Below are 21206 nucleotides of genomic sequence, written 5' to 3'. Positions count from 1 at the left end.
ATCCAATTCCTACAACTGTCTGCCGGCAGATCCTGGCTAACAGTTGGACAGACAGCTCTCTGGTAAAACTTGCTTGGCTGATTTATATACAGTTGATGAAATTACAGACTTGTTTACAGAACACCCCGAGGAAACAAATGAAAATTTAAAACACTACATAAAAGATATTTAAAAGCTGTGTCAAGAGCAATAAAAGCAATCTTTGTAAAGCATCCACACAGGGGAGTCATTCCAGCAGAAGAGCCCAGTTTATGGATGGAAGACCAAGAATCAACATCCTGGAAGAGCTGCAGACAGTGACCCTAGGAGAAACATGCCTTGCCTCCCAGACCCAAGCAGATCTCATTAATGCATGGAGACATACAATCGTTAAATTACTCAGTGCTCTAATTACATAAAAATTACAATCAACACCTTAAATCTAAAGCAGATCAGTAGCTGATACAGACTTCTCTCTGCATTCTGAGATCATGGAGACTAGCATTGCTTACTGGCTGTAGGATTCATTCCAGTCATACCTGGGTGTTCAAGTGGGGCATCCGATCCTCAGTTCCCTGCTGAGCAATGTGGTAATAGTATCACAAGGGCCCTTAATGCCTTCTTTCAAATTATACATGTTATCGTGTTACTAGCTTTTCATTACCATAACACATACTTGATAGCATAAAGAAAAGAGGTTTATTTGGCACACAATTTGGGGGGGTTCAAGGAATTGGCACCTGTATTAGTTCAATTCTGGTGGGAGCCCTGTTGGCTGCGTCATATCAAAGAGAATGGAATAGCAGGAGGGTATAGAGGAGCAAGTGATCACCCTCAATATAGGAAGCTAGGTGGTGTTGGCTACACGCTTTTATGACAACTCTGTCCAAAAAACCACTAAGGAGTCACACAAGAGCTGCCTTAATCCCCTTTGACAGCTTGTTCCCAATAAGAACCTCTCACTTGACCCCACTTCTAAAGGGTTCAGAGTCTCCCAGTACTACCGCCCTGAAGAATAATCCTCTAACATGTGGAACTATGGGGAACAAACCACATACAAACCTTTACACGTATCCATTTACAAACAGTAGTTCTAGGACAGTTCTGTTTAAAACTCTACATATAATTATATGGCCAGGATTTTTATCAAATTCTCCACTTCACATTGACTAAGAAGTGATAAGTTTGGGAGACTGTAATTGTTAAAGAAGGCTAGAAGTCATTAAAAAGATGCGAGTGTAAGAATTTTTCCTTGATATTAAAATTCAAGGATATTCTTTGAAACTTGAGAGGGGCAGATTTAGGAAAAAGTAGTAAATGAAAGTATGTTTTACACCATACATGATGAATGAAATGTTATCTCGAAGTGTAATTTTAACAAGTATGCAAAGGTTGTCAGATTAAAAATTTTATTTTTAAACCTGTTGTAATTTTATAAGCAAATTAGTAAGGAAAACTTCCGGTAAGCAGAAGTGGGCATTTGTTAGGTTCTTTTTACCTTTCAATGACTATGCTTGTGATAGCTCACACAAGCTCGTGTGGGCATTCCTTTGATTCCCTTTTGAAGATCAGAAAACTGAGGCTTCTAGAAATTTAATAACTTCTTATAAGTATCATGGTTGCCTAGCTATATTTTTACCACATTGATTCACCAAATGGATAAATATAAGGGAACTTCAAAAAGGTATTGGAAAACAAAATTAAAAGGTAGAGTTGCTTTGGCACAAACCTTTTCTGAAAAGTTTTTCCACGATGTGCATTTTCTATGAACTCTTTGAAGACTCCTTATAAACTATGAGTCTAAAACAGTTGGATGCTTGTTGAGTTGCTATTGTTCCCAAACAGCAAATCTGATTTTGGCATTGGGAGCTAAAAATTTGTATTCAGAAGAGAAAATTCTCCCATTGGTATAGCAATTTAGTATGTGTAAGAATATGTTGCATAATGTAATATACTGAATGTTGCATTTTAAATTCACTTGGGTGGTTTGGTCTTTCGGCCAAATACTGTTACCGCAGGTCCTCAATTTTTTTATCTCCCCAAATCCAAGGCAAAAACACTCTGCATGCATTTCAGTCCAGCTCTCTGAAACCACCCTTAGCAGCAAAACAAAGCAATTACCTGGAAAATTTAGACTAAAACCCTCTTTGCCTGAATCTCGTGTGAAGTTAGCCTGAGCCAGTATTGCTAATTCCCTTTGTCTTTGGAGACTTGTCTCCTGTATGAGGAGACAAAAAGAGATGGGAAAAAGCCATGTGAAACACACTGTTCACACACTAAATTAGCTGGACTCCAGAAACAACAGCTGGCAGAGAAGAGTTACACAAGCTGCAAAACGGCTCAGCTGGCAAAGCATTGCAAAAACTAATGTCTGCTCATTCAAATATTGTTATGTGTATTTTTTCTTAAACCATTCCCCAAAAGGACAGGGACATCCTTCTTTTTTTTTTTTTTTTTTTTTTTTGTTAACTGGAAGAAGACTTTGATCCTATAGAAAATGCATTCAGTACATTTTTAAAAATTTGTTTTTAAAAAGCATTTATTTGAGAGTTAGAGGGACAGAGTAAGAGAGCATCCACCTGCTAATTCACTTCCCAAATGCTTGCAATGGGGCTGAGTCAAAGCCAGAAGCCAGGCTCTCAGTATCTGTCTCCCGTGTGGGTTTTAGGAGCCCTATTGAGCTATCACTGATGCCTCCCATGGGTTGCGTTAGCAGGAAATGTGACTTGGAAATGCAATTTGTTAGTAAACCCAGGTACTAAAATTGTGAGACAGAGACATGATAACTGCTGTCTTAACCACTAGGCCAAACTCCCTCCCAGTTCATTATTTTTGAGTAGGAACAGCAGCAGAGCTTAGCTATTTCATTATAAGTATGTACTGCAGAATGTGGTAACTTACAGTGTTTGAAATGAAGGCTACATTTAGCAATCTGTGTATATTCCTTCATGAATATGATCAGTATCAGTGAAATGGTAAATAGAGTAGGAAGATTCTGAAAGCAACCTGGTATTTTACCAGATGAACTTGGTAACTTACCAGATTGTTAGAAAGCCAGTAATGGAGATCCAAATTAGATGTTGAAGTTCAGTGAGATAGACAGGAAGTCGAATCAAGAGGGTATTCAAAAACACTTCCAAAATCGTTGACACTTTTATTTTTAATCCAGGAGCTAGAAAATGCAGTTGGAAGCTGGACAGATGACTTGACACAGCTGACTCTGCTAAGGGACACTCTCTCAGCCTTTATCAGCGCGGATGACATCTCCATCCTTAACGAACGCATTGAGCTTCTGCAAAGACAGTGGGAAGAACTGTGCCACCAGGTAAAGCAAGTTCCAGAGATGAGATTAGTTCATAAAGATGGAGAACTGGGAGATGATTCAGGATGTCAAAGGTCTGGACCCATCCATCTAGCACAGTATGGATGAGGGGCGTTCTCCACAGTTACAACCAGAATGTTTCTGATTTAGACAATTGTATCATAACATTCTATTTTAGAAATGTCTAAACTGAAATATCTTTATTTCCCTTTCTTGGCTGGGGCATTATTAAGAGAAAACATAATGTTGTGGTTCACAAGTGCACTTTTTGTTAGATATTGGTGGTCTCCTCCATTCTCTGTGTGAAAAGAAAACGCATTGTTTTATTTACAGTTTCAGCAACGCTGTGGAGCTAGTTCATAAACAAGATTTATCATTACTTATGACTTACTGGAGTTGTTTTCTAGTAACTCATAGGTGTATGGTACTTATACCTTACTTGTTGATTACTTTCTATTTGCACAATACCTTGAAATCAGATAAGGTTTTGATTTTGAAATCAAAAGGAAATATTGGGGGAAAGACAGTGAGAAGAAGACATCATGGACAAAATGGAACAGCAGACTAAAGGCTTCCAAGTAGAGAGCAGGTGGCTGTCTAAGGTCTTGTGGTCACACTCTCCATGATGCAGGGGTCATGTCTGTCTTATTCCTTTTTTATTTTTATTTTTTAATTTTAATTTTTTTAAGTTTTTTTTTATTTATTTATTTGAAAGGTAGAGTTACAGACAGTGAGAGGGAGAGACAGAGAAGGTCTTCCTTCTGTTGGTTCACTCCCCAAATGGCCACCACAGCCAGAGCTCCACCGATCCAAAGCCAGGAGCCAGGTGCTTCTTTCTAGTCTCCCAGGCAGGTAAAGGGGCCCAAGCACTTGGGCCATCCTCCACTGCCCTCTCAGGCCACAGCAGAGAACTGGATTGGAAGAGGGGCAGCCAGGACTAGAAGTGGCGCCCATATGGGATGCTGGCACTGCAGGCGGAGGATTAACCTATTGCGCCACGGCGCCAGCTCCTGTCTTGTTCCTTTAATACTTGTTCCTACCATCAGGTTTACAATTGAATTTAGGCTAGAAATTCTACACAGTTAGGAGGAAAGCAAAGTATAAACAGGTAACAGCAACATATACAAATGTATGAAGATGTTGGAAAGCTTTGAGCAGTGTGGATTGTAGGGAATACAGGAGATGCTCTTTGTAATGGATGGATCTCAAACTGAGCTCTGAAGTGAGAGTGGAGGAGACAGACCGATGTGAAGGGAATGGACAGATATGTTGATGAGGTTGCAGTTCAAGTAGAAGTCCACCTAGGTTTTAGCTGGGGATAAGCAGGTGTTTGAAAGCTGAGCCAGAGGCTGTTGCAGAGGGGCCCCTTAGTGTTCACCCCAGACTCATGTTTTGTATGCCATGCCAACCTTTCTGCCCTGGAATCTCTTTTCATGGCCCTTCTCCCTGCTGTCCCTACTGTCTCCTACTTTAAAGATGCTTATTCTTGCTCTTCGGGAACCAGTAAACAGTTTAAGAGGCTCAAGGCCTTTGCATTTATTTGACATCAACAACAAATGAATTCATTGGGAAATTTCTCTCTGTATATTTAAATTAAAACTCCAGATGTTTCTTAAACCATGGACCAGAGGAAGACTGGAGCACATGTGGTAGATAGGAAGTTTCTTATGAAAATACATTTTTAAACAGCAGATGCACTAGAGATGACTTTCAAAAACTATAGTGACTTGGGTTCAAAATGATCATACCTGCTTGTCAGAGTTCAGTATTCTCAATGAAAACTGAGACACTTACATGGAGTTATTCATGGAATGTAGTAACACTATTCACAATATTTATTTTTTTCCTGAATTCTTTAATCTGAAAGTAGTACATTAGCAAAAATAAATTTTTCTGTACTTTTATGATATAAAGACCTTATGATATGCCTTATAAATATATTTGGTGAGTACAAATAATAAGAAATTGTCATAGCATTTCTCATTTACTTTTGTGAGCCTATCCATCTGTTTTTCTTCATTTTAATTTTTTAAAGATTTGTTTATTTGAGAGGTAGATTGATGGAGAAGAGGGACAGAGACAGAGAAGGAAAGAGATCTTCCATCTGCTGGCTCACTCTCCAAATGGCCACAACGACCAGGGCTGGGTGGACCAGACTGAAACCAGGAACCTGGAATTCCATCCTGGTCTAGCACGTGGGTGGCAAATGGATGGAGGTCTGGACTCCTGGTTTTAGCCTGGCCCAGCACTGATTGTTGCACACATTTGTGGAGTGAACCAGCAGATAGAAAATCAATTTATCTCTACCCCCTCTGACTAACAAGTAGATAAAAAAAATTTAAATTGAAAACATTTAGAAAATAAACATTTTAAAAATAGCAAGTCTTACTATTAATTGTTAATAGTTTTACAATATGTGGATATATAATTTCACGAAATGTAGATATACAAAGGTGACAGTCTGTTTCAAAATGCATTTGGGAAGTGACTCTTGATCATCTGATGTGCTGTGAGGAGATTAGTATTTTGCACTTGTGGGTAGATTAAGAAGTAAAAAAGAAGAAGCCAATTGAGTATAAAGTGTTTGTGGAAACTACCTGTATTGGAGTGTCTTAAGAGATGAACCCAAAGCATACTTATCCCATATTACTTCAATTAAATATAGTTATTTAAACTGAGAGTTTAGTCATAAGTTTAATCAAGGTACCAGGATATAACTGTAAGAAAGGAAATAGACTAGCTGCTAGTTTTTGAGTAAGTTGTTTCCGGTGAGCTTCTGTCAAGTATGAAACCACAAAAGGAAATGAGCTTGTACCTCTGTCTCGTGGTAGAATTCAAAAGCGCTAGTTAAACATGGCACTGTGTGTGTAAAAGAGCAAGCAGTCTGTTCCTATTCCAAATGAAGCAGTTGGTGAGAAGTTAGAGGTAACTGGGACTACAGATGAGAATTAAGAAGACAGGCTGTAAGTAAACCTTGCGAGGGAGGGTGAATGTGTAATAGGATCTGATTTTCCAACACACTCCCCAGGTGGTCAGTGCTACCTGTGTACAGCCGTGAATTTTACTTGTTTTTATTCTTGTGTTCGGTTGTAGATTTGTTTGTAATTCTGGCTGAAATATAAATGTGTAGCATAGCTATAATTGCATGTTGATTTTTTTTTTTAGATGTCGTGGTAAAAATATTTAAAGTAAAAAAGGATGTATTTCCTGTTCAGCTGTCACTCTAGAGGAAATACAGCGTGTTTGTGCCATTCAGAAACCATAATATGTGCTGAGTTGATTAATCATTTGAGGATTTTTGACTGCATCGAAAGAAAAGGACAGTAATGCTCTCTTACCGTACAACTTAAGGATGATATTTAGAAATTGAAAACAAGATGCTGCCTGCTTTTGAACTGACATCTTTTGAAAATATTTTGGGCCCGCGCTGCGGCTCACTAGGCTAATCCTCCGCCTTGCGGCGCCGGCACACCGGGTTCTAGTCCTGGTTGGGGCACCGGATTCTGTCCCGGTTGCTCCTCTTCCAGTCCAGCTCTCTGCTGTGGCCCAGGAGTGCACTGGAGGATGGCCCAAGTCCTTGGGCCCTGCACCCGTGTGGGAGACCAGGAGAAGCACCTGGCTCCTGGCTTCAGATCAGCGCGGTGCGCCGGCCGCAGCGTGCCAACCGCAGCGTGCCAACTGCAACGGCCACTGGGGGGTGAACCAACGGAAAAGGAAGACCTTTCTCTCTGTCTCTCTCTTCACTGTCCACTCTGCCTGTCAAAAAAAAAAAAAAAAAAAAAAGAAAAAAGAAAAAAATATTTTGGCCCTGGTTGTGGCCCTCCATTCTTATTTCAGCTATACCTCCACAGCAAGCAAATGTACACGGCGCTTTCACAGTGCAGGATAAACAGCAGAGACAAATATCCAAGCTTCCTAGTGCAGATGTTGAATACAGGATTGTCAAGGAGGAAGCGAACTCAAATGATGCCCTGTAGTCACATGTTGTAGCAGTAAGAGTAGTGGTGGAGTGTCATAAGAGCCAGTTTGACCTCTCATGTGCTACAAGTAATACATATTTGCTAATGAATTTAAAACACATGTAAGATTAACTTACAAATAAAGAGAATGGGCTAGGAGATGATAAGTGACCTTGCCCTGGTCACATCACTAGGAAGTGAGAAGACCATTTTTGATTCTCAGTTGCTTCCAGCTGTTTGATCGTAAGATTATTTTGCAGCCCTGCTGGTCTTATCTCAAGCTAATGATAAACAAATGCCTCAGATTTGTTCAGCCTTCACCCTCCTTGTTATGGGACAATGATAATAATACCCACCTCTCAAAGTAATATAATCTTTCTATTATGTAGTCACCCTCCCTGAAGATACTGGTGAAGGAAGCCCCTAGAATTCATTCTTGGCTCATGGTCAAATTTAGGGGAAGCTACTCAGAGTAGAAGTACTCAAGGGGAAAGCTATGCACCTGTTCATCTTAAATATGAATGATCACAGTTTCTAAGTTTTTCTTAGAAAGCAGCTAGCAATTATGAAAATATAATTTCAGCTTATATGAGTTGATCCAGAAATTCAGTTACCAACCAGAATCCTGCTGGTAACATAACAGTCTATGAATGAAAATGAAAAAAGTCATATCTGTAAGACAGTCCAAAATCTTAGAAGAGTTGAAACAGAAGAGAGAAAAGGAGTGTTTGAAGGATTATGCTCTTCAGCGCTGTCCTGGAAATGTTTCTAGTTGAGTTAAACTAAACATTACCAAAATATGTTAGGATTTCAGTGAGAAGAAGGCTTTTTTCTTTACAATTGACATGATTATTTTTATTTTTCATTTAACACTCATATTACTCAATTGACCTATAATCCTCAATGTTTCTAATAAGACCTCAGCTGTTTTTGACATCATTGAATCTCAGTATCCAGTGTATTTATTTTCTCTGTGCTTAAAAATGTTCCTCTGCAGACCTATGGATGACGCTAGATAGTCCACAAATGATTCCATTGAATCAAATGCTTTTCTATTAATTTTCTGACTACTTTAAAAACTTAAGGTAAAATTTGTCTCTAAAACTTTTTTATCTTTTAAAAAATGATTTATTCATTTATTTGAAAGGCTGAGTTAGAAAGAAGGAGAGAGAAATAGAGATCTTCCATCTCCTGGTTCACACCCCAAATGGTCACAATGATCAGGGCTGGGACAGGCTGAAGCCAGGAGCTTCTTTTAGGGTGCAGGAGCCCAAGGACTGGAACCATTCTCAGCTACTTTCCCAGGTGCATCAGCAGGGGGAGCTCGATCAGAAGTGGAGCAGCTGGTTCTCAAACAGACACCTATACAGGATGCTGACCCTGCAAGACATAGCTTTAACCTGCTGTGCCACAGCACTGGCCCCTTTAATTTATCTTTTAACCTCATGTTCCACAAACTTTTTTCCCCCAAGATTTATTTATTTGGTAGCCAGAGTTACAGAGAGAGGAGAGACAGAACAAATTTGCATCTGCTCGTTTACTTTCCCAAATGGTTGCAACAGCTGGGCCTGGGCTGGGCCAGGCCGAAGCCAAGCACCTGGAGCTTCTTCCGGGTTTCCCACATGTGTAGCAGGGCCCTAGAGATGTGGGCCATCTTCTGCTGCTTTTCTCAGGCACATTAGCAGGGAGCTGGTTCAAAAGAGAAGTAGCTGGAACTGAAGCCAGGGCTGCAGGTGTGGTGTAACTTGCTGTACCACAGCACAGGCCCCTCTAAAATCTCTTGACCTGCACTTTCCTAGCTATTTTCTTTCATGTTAGTATCCACTCCAAATGACTGCCTTTGGTTGAACTGTATTATTCAAGCAACAACAATTAAGTGGTAAGTTATACTATACTTATGACATCATAAGTATTGAGGAAATAATGCATTCATGTGTGCTGCATAAAGCAAAGAAATGTTTATTTTGAAAAGTTGTAATTAATTCACGGATAATGGATTTCTAATGTTGGCATTTCAAAAACTATGGTAGGTTATGAGGCTTACTCTCCAGGTAACTCACTATACCTAATGCTGGCCCTAAGCTCATGGGCAATTCTGTTTTCTTAGATGTAGAATCACAGACATTTGAAGTCCTCTGAGACTTTAAATCTTGTCTGTCTAATCACTAACACAGTCCACCGTGGTACCATACAAATATTTTATTTTCATCTTTAAAAGGAAATTAAAGTACATAAAAATTAAATAGATTGATAAAGGAATATATGTATTAAAAGCAAAATGTTAGCAATTTTAGACTCAACGAGTATATCATGAATATTTACCATATAATTCTTTCATCATCTCTGTTTTTAAACTTTTTCGAAAGAAATTCTGAGTGGAAAGAGAATCAGTAGACAGATGTTTAATACAGAGGAATCAATGGTGGAATTGCTAGCAGTGTCAATAGGACTGTACAGAAAAACATTTTAAGCCTTACCACGGAAATCATATTATGTTTTTGCTATTCAACTAGAAATAGTCAATAGCAGTTCAAACAATACAGTTCAAAACAAGAGTATCACAAATTAAGAGAACTTTAGAATTGTGGAATAATTTTACACCTAAAAGTAAGAAAACAATCCCATTGTATCTATAGTATATAAGGAACTTGTATAATTCATTAATAAAAAGACAGCCAAAGTTTTCAAATGGACAACGAATTTGACTAGTTTTCCAAAAAGAAGGTATGCAGATGGCAAAGAAATATGAAAACATTCTCAGCATCTTTAGCCACTAGAGAACTACAAATCAAAAGCGCTCCACAATCCTAGGATTGCTATCAAATTGACAGACTAATGCTGATGAGGCTGTGGAGGAATTGGGATCCTGTTGCTGATGGGAATATAAAAATAGCACAACCACTTTGGAACACAATCTGTAGCGTTACCACGTGGCCCACTGATTCTACTGTAAGTGTAAACCCAAGAGAAATGAAAATATGTACACATATTTGTCCATAAAGGTTTGTTACAGCATCATTCATAATTGAAAATAGAAACAGCCAAATGTCCAATGAATGGATAGGTAAAATGTGATATATCTATACACTGGAGTATGTTGTATATTCAGCAATAAAATGAAATATTGTGTATGTTATCAATGAACAATCAAAATATGTTAACTGAAAGAAGCCAGTCTCTGAGGATCACATATTGTTATTTTTTATTGTCCTTATATGAAATGTGCAGAATAAGCAAATGAATAGAGAAAAGAAGTAGAATATAATTGGGAGGTATGTGTAGAGAGAAGAATGGCTACTAAAGGCAGGAGTATTGGGGGAAGGGAGCATATGATGGAAATGTTATAAAATCAGTTGCAATGATGGTTGCACAACTCTGTTAATATACTAAAAGCAAATCAGTTGTATACTTTTTTTGGAAGAATTTTTCATTTATTTTTGATTAGTTAAAATTTTAACATGTAATACTTGTACATGGGATACAGTGCAACATTTCTTCCTATGCATATAGCATAAAATTATCAAGTCAGTTAATTAGAATTTCAATTTGCTTACCTTTTCTTTATGTTTGGAGCTTACACGTCTCCTCTCTTCTAATTCTTCATTCAGTATAGAACACATATACACCCAAAAAATACATATACATATGCAGTGGTCACCTCACTGCTGTGGAATACTAACTTACTGCATCTACCTGTGTTTTTGTACCCATCATCCAACCTCCCCAACCCTTTCCAGCCTCCAGTAATCATGATTCTAAGTTCCAATGAGAAGTAACATGTGGTATTTGTCTTTCTGTGTCTTGTCTATTTCACTTAACATAAAAACCTCCGATTCTGTTTTGCTGGAAATGTTATTCATTTTTCATTTGCATGGCTAAATAATATTCCATCTGTGTATATACCACATTTTCTTCATCGTTCATCTAGAGATGGACCTATAGGTTGATTCCACATCTTGGCTACTGTGAATAGGAGTGAAGATATCTGGTGTGCTGATTTCATTTCCTTCAGATACACACCCAGAAGTGGGATTGCTGGATCTCATGGCAGAGGGTGGTGATGGTTGCACGACACATTAATACGCTAAAATCCAGTGAATTGTACAGTATGTGAATATAGCCCAATATCTCACAAAAAAGGAAAAGATGCAAAAATCAATAAATGAAAAAACAGCACTAAAATTGCCCCAAATAAACTTGTCCCTTTCAAACCTAGCTGTGGGAGTCACATGTTCCACTCTGGGGTACTTCCAGTGCTTCCATGGCTCCACTCTGCAGAAGCTGGAGGCTCAATGACGTCTTCCCACTTTTCTTCTTTCCCTATTTTTATTTACACTTTCCCTTTTTCTTTCCTCTTTGTTCTTTCTTGCCTTTTTTCTTCTTTTATTCTTCCTTCATTTCATTTTCCCTTTTTCTTTTCTTTCTTTCCCTATTATTTCCAACTCCCTCACCTCCTATTTTTGGAAAAAAACATCCAGGGATCATGTAAATACATCCACTGATCATGTAGCATATCTAAGCTAAAAAATGTGTGTACTTGGATTATTCTACATGTGAGTCTTGCGGGGAGAAATTAGAGTGAAGGCTTCAAGGTCTCCCGCGTTGGTTTGATAGCAAATCCTGTACTTCAGGAAACAGTGGTCTAAAGAGGTGGACAACCACCACTCACGTTAGTCCACCCAACATGATCCAGTTAGTTTTTTTAGGAAGCAAGTTCTCATTGTCCTTTTTTGCATATCCTCACATTTGGAACTTTTTAGGTCTCCTTGCGGCGGCAGCAAGTGAGTGAAAGACTGAACGAATGGGCAGTCTTCAGTGAAAAGAACAAGGAGCTCTGTGAATGGTTGACTCAGATGGAAAGCAAGGTTTCTCAGAATGGAGATATTCTCATTGAAGATATGATACAGAAGCTCAGAAAGGTATGGGACGATACCCATGTTTTCACTCTTCTTTGTGTGCAAAAAGTGCAGGCATCTCCTAGTAATCCTGGACATGAGTCCTGGAAACCCTGCAAATGTCAACATCTGTGGGTGCTCAAGCCCCTTATATAAAACAATGTAGTATTTGCATATAACCTGCACAGTTCTCCCATATGCTTAAACTGTCTATAGATTACTTTCATGACCAAATTCAGTGTAATGCTTTGTCAATAGATGTTATACTGGATTGTTTAGGGAATGATGACAACAGAAATAATCTGTGCATGTTCAGAACAGGCACAATTTTCCCCCAAATATTTTAAATCTGAAGTTGGTGGAAACCCACAGATGTGGGATCCATGGGAAAGAGGACCAGCTTACTCACAGTTATTGTTTGGGAAAAGAAATGCTATATTTTAAACATTTTATCTTTTAAAAATAAACTTTCATGGCAAGACCTACTTTACTTGTAAAATATATATGATATTTTCTATCTGTGATGGGATAGATTATCTGCTGGTACTGCTCAACATTTTGTGTTTTAGCCATGCTTTCAGTAGAAATCATTTATTTGTCTTAGCTTTGTTTTCTTTTTAAAAATCAAAATCTAGCCGGCGCCGCGGCTCACTAGGCTAATCCTCCGCCTTGCGGTGCCGGCACACTGGGTTCTAGTCCCGGTTGGGGCGCCGGTTCTGTCCCGGTTGCCCCTCTTCCAGGCCAGCTCTCTGCTGTGGCCCGGGAGTGCAGTGGAGGATGGCCCAAGTGCTTGGGCCCTGCACCCCATGGGAGACCAGGAGAAGCACCTGGCTTCTGGCTTCAGATCAGCGCGGTGCGCCGGCCGCAGCGTGCCTACCACGGCGGCCATTGGAGGGTGAACCAACGGCAGAAGGAAGACCTTTCTCTCTGTCTCTCTCACTGTCCACTCTGCCTGTCAAAAAAAAAAAAAATCAAAATCTAGAGAACTAAAAAAAAATTCTTAAGACAGCTTAAAATGACATTTTTCATCTATAGAATATGGTTTACAAAGACCATAAATAGGAATGAAGACTTTCCTGATAATTTTGGCTCCATATTATTTTCAAGTTTTATTTATCTGATTAAATTATTTTATATATTCATTTGGATTGGAACAATTATTGGTCTATATAGGGCTGATCAAATTTAATAGCATATATATTATTTTTGATGATTTAAGTGTAATTTCCACATTGGTTTTGAACAAGTATTCATTTTAATGTTTTGGTTTATGTTTTCCATTAGCACATGTCACCACCTGATGTACATTACACTTTTTGTATTTATTGCTTCAATGTCTGTTTAGAATGGAAGCCTCACTGGTCTGTAAGCTTCACTGGACAATAACCTTTGTCTTTCTTGTTCAGTGTTATCTCCCCTGCACCCAGGGCCATGCCTAACTTTTTCTCACAAACATTCAGTGTTTACTGAGTAAATGAATTACCGTTTCCTTTATCCTGAAAAAATAGATTGTTAGGAAAAATTATCTTTATCCATGAACACATATAGAGAAAAAGGTAAAAATCTATAAGTTAACATGTAATATTAATAGTATTATAGGCTTCTACTTAAAATTGCAAAATATATAAATAATAATTTGTTTGATATGAAGGTTTAAAATGGCTGAGATGATGCAGATTTCATTTTAACATCTGCTGAAGTTGTTCTTCGCTAGTTGCAGCGTCTTAATGGTGCACTAGACAAGACTAATGCTCTATAGTTATAATACAAATATAATTAAAATAGAAAATATTTTAGCTTTTTCTGTAGATAATTTGCTATATTATTTTGCATAAAAGTTTAATAAATGAAAAAAAAAGAAGTACTCTTTAAAATATTAACTCTAGCGTCAGACTTTTGGCACAGTAGTTAAGGTACTGCTTGGGACCCCTGTAACCCATATCAGAGTGCTTGGGTTCAAGTCCTGGCTCTGCTTCTCATTCCAACTAATGTGCACCCTGAGAGGCAGTGCTTATGGCTCAAGTACTTGAACCTCCACCATGTACACGGGAGACCCAACTGAATCACCAACTGCTGACTTTGGCTTGATCCAGGCCAAAGTGTTGTGGGCCTCCAGGTAGTGAACCAGCATATAGGAGATCATTCTGCCTCTTTATGTCTCTCTGCCTTTAAAATAAATATGTAAAAAAATTTACAATCTTAACCATGTTAGTATATAAAATAAGTTATGAGAGAGCAGGCATTTATTCTGGCAGTTAAGATACCCATGTCCCACATCAGAGTGCTTGGGTTCAATTCTAGATTCTGGTTCCTGATTCCAACTTCCTGAAAATGCAGGCACTTGGTGGCAGCAGAGATAGTACAAGTAATTGGGTTCCCACTACCACTTGGGTAAAGCAAACTAATGAACAATAGAAGTCTTAATAATGTTGATGACATAGAAAAAATAATTAACAAACTGGACCTAAGATACTAATGTCTACTTGGTGTTAGCACTCAAAAACAGCTTAACTTAAAAGGTAACATGTTTGGATTACTTTTACCATAGTCGTTTTTAAGATTTATTGTGATTCCTTGGAAATAAACATTTCTCAATGAAATCATCTCAAATTTATGATGGATTATTGGGTGGAGGTCCCGGGCCGGGCATGAGGAAAACACTCAGCACTGGGATGGAATAAAATTTCACCAACACCTAGGTAAAATGACTTGGGAGGAAATTCTATTATGATATTAACTTAAGAGCAAAAGTAGATTAAAATATCCACACTCATATAATATTTATTGGCTTATGGAGAAAATATTTGTTAACTAACAGGTGTTTAAGCCAAAAATGAAAAGGTTGATCCTAACGATTGGATGCCGTGACTGTGGCAAGAGAGTAAATTGGCCGTGGGGTGAGTGGCAGTGGTCCTTTTACCACAACTTAAATCATTCCACTTCAAACCTGTCTCTTGCAAACAGAACCTATGGAACTGGTTCTCTCTGAGAAGCAGACTATATAAAAGGAATTAGCACAGAAACAGGGTAAATCAAGAAGGCTCGAGGCCCATTGATTCTCTAAAATGAATGTCTATTGTTGGTGAGAGTTAATTTGTCCTTGATTTATGTGTTATAAAATACCAGCACTGTCTAGAAAATCTCTTTCAAATGAAGAAACTGTTAAAATATTCTGCACAAGTATCCTGACAAACCCTCATGCACACTTACGTATGTCAGTTGCATCTGTGTCTGTATGAATGTGTGTGCTGTATATGTCATGTATGTGTGCATCTTGCTGCTTGGCAAGTGTTAGCATGAAAATTCTTTCTAAATATAACAGCAGGTTAATGATTAGAGCAATAAGGAATAGTTTCCCCATTTTTAAAATCAATAAAGTATCAATCAGTTTTGTCTGTCATAACTAACATTATGATTTTTTTTAATTTTTCAATGCCATGTTAAGCAAATACAAAGTACCACTCTCCTTTCAAGAACATCCTCAGTCTGCATCCATACTGAAAATACTCGGCGCTGCCAATGCTTGTGAATATGGACTGCTGTTCACATGGTGTTCCTCATGCCTAAACTATTTCCAAGCAGTAGAAAACTGTAATTATCATGTTTGTCGTAGAGCCAGGTGAACACATTAAGAATAAGCTTTCTGACCTCTGTGATTGCTATTTATTATACAGGATTATCAAGAGGAAATTGCTGTTGCCCAAGAGAACAAAATACAGCTCCAGCAAATGGGAGAACGACTTGCGAAAGCCAGCCACGAAAGCAAAGCATCCGAGATTGAATACAAGCTCGGGAAGGTCAATGACCGGTGGCAGCATCTCCTGGATCTCATTGCAGCCAGGTAAAGAGGACCCAATTCAATAGCACATGTGTGCAGAATTTTAAAGCCTTTCATTGCTGCTAAAGACAATCGAAGGAATCATTCTCTTTCTTTTTTTGATTTATCTCATTTTGAAAAATGTTCAGACTGTTCTCATAAACGGCACCTTCATTAACTTGTAAATTCTCCTTTTTGCTTCATAAACCTAGTGTTGTTTGCATGTAGCTGAGAGACAGAGTGAACAAGAGAGAGAGTCGTATCCAAACAAAATCCGTTACTTACAGAAAATTCTTTATTTCAGGCACTGATGGGTATTTAGCCTCCTGTTTGGAAGAAAGGGAAGCTGCTAACCGGTATTTGTGGAGGGTGTTTTGTTGTCATCACAAAGTAAAGTACAGGAATAATGCTAATTATTGCCACTCTGCCTAGTTGTAAAAATAAGCTGCTACATATCTGTAATTTTGTGCTTACCTAGAATGATAACTGTATGTGTGCATCTCCCATCTGAGGGGCATATCATGTTCAATTTCTGTTGCCGAAGGGTGGGGTGAGATAAAGGGATAAAAGAAAGAAACATCTATGAGGGTTTTTACTAGAAATATGAGACTCTGATATTGAATGATACACTGTATTATTTGATATAAAGATGGGATAATTAATAGGTGCTTTATTTGGGGTGAACCTTCCTTCGTGTTGGAATGTAGGCTTTGTGAGCTCAGTATTCAATGTATCACGAGCACTACAAGCAGTGCCTGAATGTGATGTGGGCTCAGTAAATATTTCAGTGGATGAATGAATGAATGAAAATCTGAATGTCTGAATGGGTATTCTTTTTCATGGCAGCTGGGAGAGTTGGAATGTTACAAATGCTTCTGAGACTCAGTCATTTGGGAACCACCCCACTGTACCCTTTTTCCATGAGTGCCTTTCTTTAACTGGATTGCATAAAGCTGGACATGAACAGTATATTTTGAATATTGTGCACCCAACGAAACTGCTTACAGGCATGATGGCTCTATATGCTAATTTTGAGAACCTTTGGTAGAAATTGTTATTTCAGGATATAATTTAGTGATAATGAAACAAAAATTGGAACAAGTGCTTATATGGTTTTTAAATGTGTAACAACAGCACTGTCATAGCCAATGATTATTTTTTTAAAGATTTATTTATTTTGAAAGTCAGAGTTACACAGAGAGGAGAGGCAGAGAGAAAGAGAGGTCTTCCATCTGCTGTTTCACTTCCCAATTGGCAGCAACGGCCGGAGCTGTGCCAATCTGAAGCCAGGAGCCAGGAGCTTCTTCTGGGTTTCCCACACAGGTGCAGGGACCCAAGGACTTGGGCCATCTTCTACTGCTTTCCCAGGCCATAGCAGAGAGCTGGACCAGAAGTGGAGCAGCCAGGTCTCGAACTGGTGCACATATGGGATGTCGGCACTTCGGGCCAGGGCGTTAATCCGCTGCACCACAGTGCCGGCCCCATCCAATGCTTATTGAACACTTCATTTATTTCTAGGTGTTCTTTGTGGTTCACAACACCCACTGAGGGGGCTGTATCTACTTTAGAGCTGTGTAAGCCCAGGCTAAGGCCTGCCCAGGATGCTCTGTGACCACAACACCCACTCTCTTGCCAGTTCTCCTCATCAGAGGGAATGCAGTTACATGGAATTAGGTTCTGTTATTAATTGTGGCAGCCTAATTTCCCAACACTTTGTTGTACAGCACTTATATGTAACAAGGACTGGGAGAGAGGCTGGGGATTCCATGATAGAATGCTTGGTGGGAATCCAGAAGAAATGCAAAGAAATCAAGGAAAATCGGGAGCCAATCGCTCTAGCGAATAAAGAGATGGCAGGGGCCGACACTATGGCGCAGCAGGTTAACGCCCTAGCCTGAGGAACTGGCATCCCATATGTGGCTGGTTTGAGATCTGGCTGCTCCACTTCCAACCAGCTCTCTGCTATGGCCTGGGAAAGCAGTGCAAGATGGCCCAAGTCCTTGGGCCCCTGCACCCTCCTGGGAGAACTGGAAGAAGCTCCTGGCTTCGGATCGGCACAGCTCCAGCCATTGCGGCCAACTGGGGAGTGAACCAGCGGATGGAAGACCTCTCTCTCTCTCTCTCTCTGCCTCTACTGTCTCTGTGTAACTCTGACTTTCAAATAAATAAATAAATCTTTTTTTTTTTTTAAAGAGATGGCAGCCCACGTCTCAGCTGCAATCACTCAACAATTTAGACATGTGGAGGCTTTATGATCCCAGGGCTATGTTTAGCCTCACTTCTGTCACTAAAATGATAAAATCTTCAGAAGGAGACATGGAAGCCTCTTCTACTATAAATACCCTCCTAGGGAAACCACCCACTGGGTAAATCCCCGTGGGATTTTTTTCAGTCAGAATCTGACTCACGGGTAGACTTGTTATTTCCATGTAATCCAGTTAAACTGTTGATATTCCTTCCACATTCTGAGTCCCTGAATGGTGTGAAGAATGGGGATGCAGTGGGTCAAAGATATTTTAAATTAATATAATTTAGGCATAAGCAGCTAGCCTAGGGTGTGCCCAGCTATTAGCCAACATTTTATGGGAGTGTGGTATTTTCTCATTAGGATCATGTTGCTATGGAACATTTTTGTTGGACGGTTTAGGTAAGGATTTTTTATGTTAATTTGCTTTCCAGAAAGATACATTAATACACTTGAATCAATGATATATTTATAAGGTACACAAATATTTCTCCTCGTGTAGACTTACAACATACAGATAATCATTCCTTGTATGTAGGCATTTGTGTCTCTTTCAACTTTAGACTACAAGCCACATAGACTGTTAATTTGCCTTGGAATTAAATGCCACATTAGATTCAGAGTCTGCCTTTTGGCTTCTCCCCAAAGACACTCAGCCATCGCATTTGTTTTCCTTCCCCTGTTTATCAGTGCTTCCTTAGTGCACAAACTGGGTGAACATTTCCCACCATCTACCACACCTGTCGTCAGCTGTGAAATGCTGGCTGAGATATTAAGTTTCCATGATTCAATCCCATTCATGACTCTTCCCACTTTAGTTTACATTAAAACAGAAGATAACCTACTATATGCATTTTCATAATTTTTTTATGCTTAGTGCAGAGAATTTGGGAACTCTTTGAAGTTTCCAAGAGAAAATGATAGTTACCTAAATCCCATCAAACATATAAATAGATTCATTGTAAAAATTATCTTAAATGAACATTTTATTTTTGTCACCACTAATAATTTTTAAGGTGATAAAAGTTTTTAATATATGAAGATGACAGTAATATTTCTTCATTATTTTTTGTTCTCTGTTGAAAGATACACACCAAACACTTTCCTATGGAATATCTTCTCTTTCCCACTTCCTCCCCACAAAAAAAAAAAGAAACCCTCTTAAAATTCCTACTTAAACCAGTGAGCTGGCATATTACACCAAAGAAAAAGAGAAGTTGTTCCTTTTTGAAACTACAGTCTGCTATAGTTGGGGAGGTTATGGTTTTTGGTTTGCACTTGAGGCTGTTAGCAAACAGCCCTCAAGAAAAGTTGCTGTCCTGCGCCAGCTTTATTTTTGATATCCTTTCTTTAGACCTGTAGCCTCCTCCTCCTCCTCCTCCTCTTCACAGATTACACTGAGCTTTTTCCCCTTCTTACCCTCGTGGCCTACATTCCAGGAGATCAAGCCTGGCACATGTTAATGAATGTAGGTTTTATTTAGAAACATGACCACTTGTCACTGCTCAGTGTCATATTATCAGACACAGACTACCAACATTTGTCTAGCATGAGCATTTCCACACTTCTGCATGCAGACACCAGTGACTTGCCTCCCCACGCAGGATTTAGTTTTTTGCCCTACAGAAACTAACTTTTTCAAGTGGAAGCTTCATGGTGGTGGCGGAGGACTTGCGCGCCCGGAGGATGGCAGAGGACGGCTGTGCAGATGCAGATCTCCCAGAGTGCAACTGCGATGTCACCAGGCAGGCATCTCCTTGAGTGTCTTCCATTGTACACAGCTCTCGTGTTACGTGGGGTTTATAGGATGGATGCTGGAAGCTTTAATCCAGAATTGCTTTTGCCAGTGTTCAGTGAAGATGATTGTTGTTAGGAGTTTGCTTTGGCATGGACTCCTAAGAGTTATTTGTTGGTTTGTTTGCTTGTCCCTCTGCTGGGTATGGAGCTGGGTGAAAAGGTTAATGAACTTATAATAATTTGGTTTTGAGTTCTTTCTGGGACATGTGTGTTGTATGAGGAGTAAGAACTCAGTAGAAAAGTTGAGACACAGGAAAGAGGTTCAGAAAAAAAGCCAGTTAGAATTCATCCTACACTATCTAAAGGATGAGCTTCTGATGAAACTCAAATTCAGCCTTAGCCAGTTGATGGTCTTGTAGCTGTAAACTTTATCTTCATTAAATAAAAATCATATTTCAGGGGCCTGGAATATTTTGTGTTTATGAGAAAGTTGCTTTTGCTTTTGGTTGTCAGTAAATTTTGGTCACTGACTAAAGCATATGAAATATATGTGAAAAATGTACAAATTTATATCTTAAATAGCAATTAGTACATAATACAAATGTTTAGCTTATAATATTTTTATGTTAGAATAATGATATAACAGGAACTTTGTTTTCAATTTTTAAACATGTTTTTCTTTTATCCTATCATCCCCAAATAAATTCCTATAGATGAATAGGGTTTACTATCTATACTTTTAGTTCTATTATAATTAGAATTTTGTTTGTGGTTATATATATATATGTAGTACTAAATTAATTTAAAGGAAACTAGTGATATATAGTTATGTACATAAATGTATACTTTTATGTATGTGTGTACAAGTAGTACTAAATTAATTTAAAGGAAACTAGTGATATATATATTATGTAGTTATATACATAAATGCATATTTTATATGTGTGTATACAAGTGTGTGTATCACACACACACACGCACTCACACACATCCATGTTAAGAAGCTAGACAATTGGATTTAAAAGTAGAATCCTTCCCAAGAAAGGTCAGTGCCTGTGATCCCCATTGGACTCTTCAAGGAGAACCATAAGCTGCAAGACTTACAGGTTTATCAGGCTCACTAAATTTATGCAGACATGTGACATCTGCAAGTATCTATTTTAAATCATAATGCTGAATGCTGCCAAAAGGAATGTTGCTCAGGCTTCTTCCAGTGATAAATAAATGAAAATATTGTGACACTCTAACCAAG

General features: G+C 38.7%; 1 protein-coding gene across 2 annotated transcripts in view; it reads left to right on the top strand.

Annotated features, from left to right (window-relative positions):
• Positions 1-21206, top strand: part of LOC133756266 (nesprin-1-like) — a 175170-nt gene that overhangs the window by 100746 nt on the left and 53218 nt on the right. For both annotated transcript variants that reach the window (XM_062186946.1, XM_062186947.1), the window contains 3 exons: positions 3149-3304; positions 12021-12179; positions 15830-15996. In XM_062186946.1, the coding sequence (XP_062042930.1) occupies positions 3149-3304; positions 12021-12179; positions 15830-15996 (482 nt within the window). The remainder of the gene's footprint in view (positions 1-3148; positions 3305-12020; positions 12180-15829; positions 15997-21206) is intronic.

This window comes from Lepus europaeus, chromosome 3 (assembly GCF_033115175.1).
Source record: "Lepus europaeus isolate LE1 chromosome 3, mLepTim1.pri, whole genome shotgun sequence".
Taxonomy (NCBI): domain Eukaryota; kingdom Metazoa; phylum Chordata; class Mammalia; order Lagomorpha; family Leporidae; genus Lepus; species Lepus europaeus.
The sequence above is the reverse complement of the archived record's forward strand: the minus strand, read 5'-3'. Positions and strand labels throughout refer to the sequence as shown.